General features: G+C 51.5%; 1 protein-coding gene across 1 annotated transcript; it reads left to right on the top strand.

Annotated features, from left to right (window-relative positions):
* The first annotated feature begins 1994 nt into the window (after positions 1-1994).
* On the top strand, positions 1995-9099 carry LOC129402399 (leukocyte elastase inhibitor-like). The gene is made up of 6 exons (XM_055128904.1): positions 1995-2162; positions 4559-4696; positions 5542-5659; positions 6704-6846; positions 6983-7150; positions 8698-9099. Exons 1-6 carry the CDS (start codon positions 1995-1997, stop codon positions 9097-9099), a joined length of 1137 nt encoding a protein of 378 aa, XP_054984879.1.
* The last annotated feature ends 640 nt before the right edge of the window (positions 9100-9739 follow it).

Genomic DNA, 9739 nt, shown 5'->3' with positions numbered 1-9739 from the left:
CAGGCACCAGGCATGGCTGCTGCCCATTTCTCCCCAGATGGCTGCCCCTGGGAGGCTGGACACTGCAGGAAGTGCTGGTGGGGAAGGACCCCCGCCCTGGCGCTGCCCTAGGCTGCTGTCACAGCTGTAAGAGCGCCGACATGCCAGGCTCGGGCTCAGAAAGCCCCACTGCTCCATGCATGCCAGCAGGGTGGGCGGCAGGCGGGGGGAGGCTGGGGCACCCATGGATTCAGGACAGGCAGGAGAGGACCACCGAGGGCTCTGAACGCCTCATCTCTGCCCAGCACAGCTGCCTGCCAGGGCCACCCCCAGGGCCACCCCTGCATCCTCATGCCCCAGCAGGAACAGGTTCTAGTCCACTGCAAATGAGTTCAAGGCCAGCGGGTCCCAAGGCAGACAGGGGGCAGGCGGCCGAGAGCTTGACGGGAACGTCTTCCTTTCTCCCGAAACCCCTCCCTGAGCTTTGGGAGTCTCGCATGGGGCCTCTTCTGGGAGCGGCTGAGTAGCAGAAGCATCACTGGGCGACACACGGAGAGGGGTCCCGTGTCTCAGCAGCGAAGCCCCCCACAGAGCACTATTCTCCTTGCTGTGTATGGGGAAACTGAGGCTGAGAGGAGGGGTCACGGTGGGATCCAGGTGCTTCACTCGAGTGTCAGGGGTCACTATCACAGGAAAGGCCATTCACATGGGAAGGCCAGGCTGGCAGAGCCGCCCCAAGGCCCGCTGGGCAGCCCCGGGCCTCCTCGCTGTGAGCCTGAGCCGGGGGGTGTTCACTCTCTGAAGCAGCCGGAGGAGAGGCCAGGAGCGCACGGACGCCTGAGACGCCAGAGTGTGGCGTCCTGCTGGTGTGGTTTGCCTCCCCCTCCTGACTGATCTCTGGGCCCTGTGAGTGGTCCCTCACTTGGGGTTGGGGGTCTAGCCAGATCGCTGAAGCCCTTGTCGGGCAGATGCATCCTGGGAAGGGTCCGCTTGGGCGCTGAGAAGCTGCAGACGCTCTCCAGTCTACACTCAGGTCTCGCTGCTTTTCAACAGGACGAAAGCACTTTATCCCTCCCTGCCGTGCTCTCCTGCCCCTTTCATCACAGACAAGTTCTCAAAGTCGAAACCACGATGGATCTCTTTCCCAGGGTATTTTCACATTGAGCACAAGTGTTTTCCCCTTTGTTCCTTCCCACAAGGAGATGTCGAGAACGTGGGTAGGGGGTGGGAGGGGGGAGTAAGGTGCACAGAATTATTTCACACCCGCCAACACTGACCATTCAGGGGAAACTTCAACCAGTGGTATACAAAGGGGGCACACCCCTGAAATACCCCCGCCCAATAGCTCTTGCCTTCATTTTTCTGCCCCCCTTGGCACTCTGTGGGCTCATCCTAGAGGCGCAGTGAGTCTCAGGCTTGCGTGCAGGGTCCCCAATGCTTTGCTCAGCAGCCGCGAGTTCAGACACAGCCCAGAGGGGCCCGGAGGGGCGCGGCGGGGCTGGAGAGACGCGTTAGTTCCTGAAAGACAGTGACTTGGTCCCTGTGATTTGAAACCGGTTCTGGTTTATCTAGTCCTGGAATTTCCCTGTGCCAGCTAGCTTCCTTAGCAGCCCTCCCAACCTTCCCCATCAAGCCCCGGGGTGCCCATCCCGACCCCGTCCCCACCAGGACCCTGGGCGCGGCCCGGCCCCTTCTCCCACGTTCCCCACCAGGTCCTGGGCGCGCCCCGTCCCTCCCCGTGCCCACCTCCTGCCCTGCCTTCCAGGAACTGCAGCCCCGGAGGCCACGCTGGGCCGGCCCTTCCCTCGTCCTCCATTATAAGGCTGCAGCTCTGGCCAGGTCCGCAGACCCCGCAGAGAAGCAGGTAGAGCTGCGGGGTGCCCGGGAGCTGGGCGGGGCTCGGGGACTGTCCTGCTTTCGCCCCACCCCGTGCTGCGTGGGATCCAGGCTGGGCAGGGGGTGGCCTCACCTGCGGCCTGGGCCGCAGCCTCTCTTCTGTCCACAGCCCAGAGACCATGGAGCCGCTGAGCGCAGCCAACACCCAATTCGCGCTGGACCTGTTCCGCGCCCTGAGCCAGGATGACCCCGCCGCCAACGTCTTCTTCTCCCCCTTGAGTGTCTCCTCGGCGCTGGCCATGGTCTTCCTGGGCACACGGGGCAGCACCGAGGCGCAGCTGGCCAAGGTCAGGCCAGGGCGGGCTACTCCTGCTCTCTGACAGCCGTGTCATGGGGTTCCGGGTGCCAGGGTGGGGGATAGAGGGGCTGATCCCAGCTCCAGCCCAGACTGTAGCTTCAGGGCAAGCTGGCAGCAGCTGGGGCCAGCACTGGGCACCGAGGCTGGGCAGGCCTGCGGGTGTCTGAGGCAGGCAGTGCGGACAGCTGTCCCCCCAGAAGTCTAGGGGTCAGGACCCTCTGGGACGGGGGCTTTGGTGGGAGACTGTCGCTGTGCAGGGCCACGCAGACTCGGGCATCCCGGCAGATCCTGAGGCCACTCTGTGCTTCCTGTCCTCCTTCCTAATCTGGTGTCTGGCTATAGGGGTCGCCCCGGGTACAGTGCTGGGCCAGGCCCTGCACAGTGCACATGGACAGTCCTGTAGCGGGAGAGGCGCTTGGTGGGTGCTCGGGGCTCACTCCCGGCTCTGTGCTCAGGGTCACTCCAGGCTGTGCTCAGGGGTCATTCCAGCTCTGTGCTCAGAGTCACTCACAGCTCAGTGCTCAGGGAACCCAATGCACTGCTAGGGTTAGAACAGAGTCAGCTTTTGCAAGGCACCACCTTCCTCCTCCCCTACCTACCCCCCATCATCTCTTGGGCCCTGAGCCACAGTCGATGGGGGTCACTTCTGTGCTGGGCAGATTCCAGCTCTGGTCTGGGACCCCCGCTTCCCCTGGGCCTGGGGAAGGTGCAGCAGCAACGAGAGTCCCTGGAACACACCTGCTCGATCCCTGCCCGCCCTGATACCAGGTGTGGGAACCCAGCCATGGGCTCAAAGATGTGAGTTTGTTCCTGCTGGGAAGCTCCTACTCTTTCTTTTCTTTCTTTTTCTTTTAATTTATTATTAGTGAATCACCGTGAGGTACAGTGACAGACTTACAAACTTTCATGCTTGCATCTTCAGTCATACAATGGTCCAGTGCCCATCCCTCCACCAGTGCCCATTTTCCACCACCAATTGTCTCAGCATCCCTCCCATCACCCTCACCCAGTCCTCTCACCACACCCCACCCCGCTATTGTGGCAGGGCGTTCCCTGTGTTCTCTCTCCTTTGGGGTATTGTGGTTTGCAGTAGAGGTATTAAGTGGCCATCATGTTCCATCTATACTCTACTTTCAACCCGCATCTCCCATCCCGAACGGGCCCTCCTAGCACTCTTTACCTGGTGGTCCCTTCTCTATCTGGAAGCTTCTACTCTTGACCTTCATGGAAGCTCAAACCCTCCTGCCACTCACAGTTGCCTCTTTTATGCATTCCCCGCACCCAGGTTTACTACGCACAGTTCCCTCTTGCAGATCGGCTCAGCTTCTAGCCTGTTTCTTGCATGGCAGCAGGTCAATTGTAGCAGCTATGCAAACATTCCCTATCGAAGGGAACACTGAACTTCCGTACTGAGAGGGTTTTCTTCTTCCCGTCTCAAGCAGGGAACCAGCTGAGCCTGGTAAAGCCCTAACAAATACTTGATTTGAACTTAATTTTCATGAAACCAAACTTTTGCCATATTATTAGGTTAAACAAGTTGTTTTTCCAACATGTGACTAACTGCTGCTCTGTGAGTGATATAAAGAAAATCCAAGGTCTTGTGCTCCTGCATAAGCATTTCTGATGGCTTATGTCTGAGAAACTTGAGTCAAATTGTATTTAAGATCAATAGGAATAGAGTACACTCATTTGGGTTTTCTTGAAACGGGGGGAAATGGCAGATTTGCAGAACTATTTGGTTTTCTAACGCATATTTGTGGGATTAAGTATAACCAAAACTGATGCAAAAGCTGCTTCTAATATTTGAATCCTCATGTTTCACAAAATGATATATTTTATATTCTTTATCATTTGTTCTTCTTGGAAAATAATGTTTTGGGGGGATGAAGAGATATTCAGTGGGAAAGGTGCTTACCTTGCATGAGATCGGCCCACGATCAATTCCTGGAAACCCATATGGCTCCTGAGCACTGAAGGAGTCATCCCTGGATTCAGAGCTGGGAGTAATCCCTGAGCACAACTAGGCCTGGCCACAAGATAAAGAAAATAATCAGAATAATAATAAGAGTAATAGTGTGTTTATCAGGGAATCATCCCTAAATGTAATTTGTGGAAAGCAATTGCAAGGTATTATATTGTAACAAAGAGTAAACAGATCCAGAGAGAATGTGTCCTTTGTGTGTATGTGTGTGTGTTTGTGTGTGTGTTTGTGCTTCGGATCAAACCCTTCATGCACAGGGGTTATTGCTGGCATATGCACTCTCAAATTACTCATGGCGGTGCTGGAGTCCTTATGAGATGCTGGGAATCGAACCCAGGCCAGCCGCGTGCAAGGCAAACGCCCTACCTGCTGCGCTAGCCCTCCAGCCCTGTCCTTTATTTCAGACCCTTCATTTCGACATGGTGGAGGAGATTCATTCAAGATTCCAGAGCCTGAACGCTGATATCAACAAACGTGGCGCTTCCTACATTCTGAAACTCGCCAATAGGCTGTATGGAGAGAAAACCTACAACTTCCTCCCCGTGAGTACTGGGTGCTGTGTTCTGCAGTTCCCGAGGCTGTGCAGAGGTTTTTCCACACGCTAACAAGTCAGTTCAAATTTGTCGAAGTACTTAGGAAAGGATGCATGTTTAAAGCCCACTGTTCCCTGCTCATTGATGGGGTTTCATTTCATGGTCCTGCAGGGGAGGGTTGACCCCATAGTTCTCTCCAAAGGTGATACTGACCCCTGTTCTCCTCACCTTGACCAGCATTTGCATGCTGATGAAGATTTTAGTCAGAGTTTAGGGAAGAATTGGTTAAGTTTTGAAATACATGGGAACTCTGCATGTTTAAATTCTCTTTATACAGCATGTGTGTTGTGTGCGAGAATGTCTGTGTGTGTGTGTGTGTGTGTGTAGTCAATGAGTAGAACACCTAGAATATTTTAAGTCATGTGAAATTGAGTTCCTTAGGGCAATTTTTGTGACATGGAAATGTGTAAGAAAAGTGCTCCTGGGAGCTGAAGGCAATAGCACAGCGGGTAGGGCGCTAGCCTTGCACGCGGCCGACCGGGTTTGATTCCCAGCATCATATGGTCCTCTGAGCACTGCCAGGGGTGATTCCTGAGTGCAGAGCCAGGAATGACCCCTGTACATTGCCAGGTGTGACCCAAGAAGCAAAAAATAGAAAAAGAAAAGTGCTCCTGTATGTCATTTCATTTATCAGGACATTTCTGTATTTTCTTCTTCTCTTTCTTCTTCTCCTTCTTCTTCCTTCTTCCTTCTTTCTTCTTCTTCTTTCTTCCTTCTCCTTCTTTTTCTTCCTTCTACTTTCTACCTTCTTCTTTCTTCCTTCGTCCTTCTTCCTTCTTCCTCTTCTCCTATAGGAGTTCTTAACTGCGACTCAAAAAATGTACAGTGCTGAACTGGCCAGTGTGGACTTCCAGCGTGCATCTGAAGATGCAAGGAAGGAGATCAATGCATGGGTCAAAGGGCAGACAGAAGGTAAGACCTGGACGGACCACCCGCCCTCCCAACACAGTTACAGAAAAGTTACTGCACTGGAAACTCAATGATGTCATTGAAGACACTATCTATTTCCCACCCAAACAATCATCCAACTCATATTTTTGAAATTATGAAATGTTGAGTGTAGGTAAAAGAAATAAAAATCCGGGGGGAGTGGAATGCAGTGGGTGCCATATTCAATACAAAAATGCAAAGGGTCACCTTGAAATTGTGAATCAGTGTTTCACAATCTCTGGGATTGAACATTTTTCTTTCCCCAACATCACATCTAAGAAATGAGACGTGGTATGCGGGAGTCAGTCTTAGCAGATCTCACTGAGTCAGGGGTTACTCAGGGCCCCCAGTTCTTTCACGGAGGATCCACAGCCCCGTGGGACCAGCCACGTGTGGTCATATGTAGTGCCATAGTTCTGTGAAGACTCTCCTGCATTGTGGATTTTTATCTTTCTCTCAAGAATAAACTTTTTGGCTGAGTGATAGTACAATGGGGAGCACATTTGCCTTGCACATGGCCAACCCGGGTTCAGTTTCTAGCATCCCATATGGTACCTCCAGCACTGCCAGGATCATTTCTGAGTGTAGAGTTAGCAGTCATCCTTACAATCACCAGATGTGACCCAAAAAAGCCAAAAATAAATAAAGAAGAATCCTGGAAGGAGATGAAGAACTGATACTAGTGATTAAAAACATCTCATGGAAAAGTAGTTTTTTTTCCTGGGAAGGATAACTGTTCAAAAAACAGGTGCACTGGGGATCACAGTCTCCAGAAGGAGGAGGCTGTCTGGCTCTCAGACCCCGTGCATAGGGCATGCGTCACCCTGACCGCCTTAGGAGTTCCTGTTCCACAGAGACACAAACCGCTCTTTCCCAACTCAGTACTCATGGAAGGAAAAGGAACTGGGACGAATGTTCTCGCATTGCCTGTCGGTGCCCCTCAAGGTGCATGGAGGAGTTTAAATTCTCAGCTATGTTTTTCACACACACACACACACACACAAACAAAAAACTTGATCATTTTAGGGAAAATTCCAGAACTGTTGTCCGAAGGGATGGTTGGCAGCATGACCAAGCTGGTGCTGGTGAATGCCATCTACTTCAAAGGGAAGTGGCAGGAGGAATTCTCAAAGCAGGACACCAGGGAAGTCCCCTTCAGGCTGAATAAGGTGAGAATCTCAGGACACACCATTAGCACTGGGGGTGGGGCTGGGGGTGAAAGGAGCTGGTGACTCTCCAGACACCCTGTGCTCTGTGGTGAGAAGTGCAGCTGTTAAGGGGCACTTTTCTTTCCCTCCTGTTCAGAAAGACACCAAAAAAGTGAACATGATGTATCAGAAGAACACGTTCCCCCTGGGCTACATTGAGGCCCTGAAGTGTCGCGTGCTAGAACTTCCCTACCAGGGCGAGGAGCTCAGCATGGTCATCCTGCTGCCCGACGACATTGAAGATGCTTCCACAGGCCTGAAGAAGGTGACAGGGCCTCTCTGCGGGCTTCTGGGAACCCGGCTCTTCCCGGTCTGATCTACTGGCCTTTCACACTCACTGACTCCAGTTTCCTTTCTCATTCTTTGTCCTTCCATGATCAGCCCCTAGGACACCTCTGAAGTTCAGAGTTCAGCTGTATCGAGGAGCACTGGGGGTCGGGGGGAAGGTTGGACAGGCTGTGCCAAATGTCACCCGGTCACCAGCAGAGCATGGCAACTCTCTTCCAGGTCTGAACAGTGAGGGCCAGAATGTGGGGTTGTTGCTACTAAAACAGTTGTGGGAAGGAGCTTCATCTTAGAGGCTCAAGCCCTGTCCTCCGCACTCAATCTCACCCCAGTTCATCACAAAGAAGACTGTGAATAGCCTTTCAAATAACTGTGTGCAGAACTGGATCCTTGGGCCAGCTGCTGGCTGAACACTTGTTCTGCATGTGTGAGATCCTGGATTGGATATCCTCAGCAAGAGAGATAGTTTGGGTGGGAAGAAGGGAGAAAGGAGGGAGTGAAATGGCGAGGGAGAGGAGAGAGAGGGAAAGGGAGAGAGAAAAAGAGGAGAAGGAGAGACGGGAAGGCAGGCAGGCAGGCTGGGATGCTGGTACCATGCTTTGAGAATGAACCCTATTCCCTAATATGAATTTGACATTTCTTCTACAAGTGATTTGAAGGCTGTGGCCTCTCTTACCAGGGCTGGTACCAGCCTGATAAAAATATCAGATTTCTTCGGTGTCTCTGCCTGCCGTTTAGTTCTTCTCTCCCCTTCCCTACTCAACCTTGCTGTCAGGACGGTTTACTCTTAGCCACATGTGCCAATAGAGGATGCATTAAAATCAGAGTTTCTTCTCCGCATGTGTTTCTTTCTCTTCTCTTTTCTGATAACATGAAAGTCCCGTAGAGGGACCAGCAGCAGGAGAGTCACAGGGATTCTGGTTCCGTCCAGCCCACTGGCTGTGCCTCAAGGGCCATGACAGTAGCTGGTACTTCTTGAGCACTTGTGAAGTGCCAAGTGCTTTATGAACCTGAGTCACTGAATGCTATGAAGTTGGTAGTACCATTACCCTTCTTTCCATCAACGAACTAGATCTTTTTCTATTTTCACCTGGATATTGGTAATGACTTTAGCTCCATAAGGCTCACAGTCATCAGAACAGAGCAGGGTAAATGAGCAGTTAAAAATCTTTACATTTGCCCCTTGTCTCATGGAGATAATTATGTGATATGTAAGCTAGCCACCCTGGCCCTCACTGGGATGGGTGGGTGGGGAGGTGACTAAGTGGATGGATGGATGAGTGGTTTATGGGTGGGTGGGAGGTGACTAAGTGCTGGGTAGGTGATGAATGGTTGACATGCACCCATACCCAGACCACTGATAGCTGCAATTGAAGTTGTCCTTTCATCAGCACTTGCTAAAATACATTTTCACTGGACACCCAGGGAACTCATTAGCAACTGATTGTATGGATCCCTTCATCCCAATGAGACTTAATCGCCAGATAAAATTGTCTCCAATCTTTCCTTTGCCCATTCAAATTCCAGATCGAGGAGCAGCTGACTTTGGAGAACCTGACGGAGTGGACCCGGCCCGAGAACATGCGAGTTGTGGAAGTCAACGTGCGCCTGCCCAGGTTCAAGCTGGAGGAGAGCTACATCCTCAACGAGGCCCTGGAACACCTGGGGCTGCGGGATCTCTTCAAGAGCAGGGCCGACCTGTCAGGCATGACGGGGGCTCGGGATCTTTTCTTTTCCAAAGTGGTGCACAAGTCCTTCGTGGAAGTCAACGAGGAGGGCACGGAGGCGGCGGCGGCCACGGCATTCCCCCACTTTGGCTGCTCGCTGGCGCCCGAGGAACACTTTGTCTGTGACCACCCCTTCATCTTCCTGATCTGTCACAAGGCCTCCCGCACCATCCTGTTCCTGGGCAGATTCTCCACCCCCTAGAGATGGGGCTAGAGAGTCAAATACCAGTTTGGTTAAGTGTCCTTCTGAGGTGGCAATTTTCATGAATCTTTACCAATAAAATGACTACCCAAGCCTCAGTATTAATTCCATCTTTCTTTGACACTATTGGTCATTGACACCCATTGGCTTTGGTACAAGAATCTATTTCATCTCTTTTTATATTGAAAAACATGGTGATGGCATTTGAATGCATTAAGTTAATAAAAATGTCAAGGAAGTGACCAAATTCTTGAAAGCATCAGGGTTTATGGAATCACTGTCTTTTCCCAACAGCAGGAAAAATACAATATTGTAATTTATTGTATTTTTTATTTTTTTAATTTATTTATTTTTTAGGTAGTTAATCACCGTGAGGGTACAGTTACAGATATATACATTTTTGTGCTCATATTTCCCTCATACAAAGTTTGAGAACCAATCCCTTCACCAGTGCCCATTCTCTACCACAAATAAAGCCAGCATCCCTCCCTCCCCACCCTGCCACTGTGGCAGGGTATTCCCTTTTCTTCTCTCTCTCTAATGTAATTTATTTTAAAGGTGGAAGTTTGGGGATAATGACAAGGAGGGACTCTGAGTTGAAGGGAGATTTAAAAAGAACTGTTCAGTTGAAAGACAAAAT

This window comes from Sorex araneus, chromosome 2 (genome assembly GCF_027595985.1).
Source record: "Sorex araneus isolate mSorAra2 chromosome 2, mSorAra2.pri, whole genome shotgun sequence".
In the NCBI taxonomy this organism is placed as follows: Eukaryota; Metazoa; Chordata; class Mammalia; order Eulipotyphla; family Soricidae; genus Sorex; species Sorex araneus.
The sequence above is the reverse complement of the archived record's forward strand: the minus strand, read 5'-3'. Positions and strand labels throughout refer to the sequence as shown.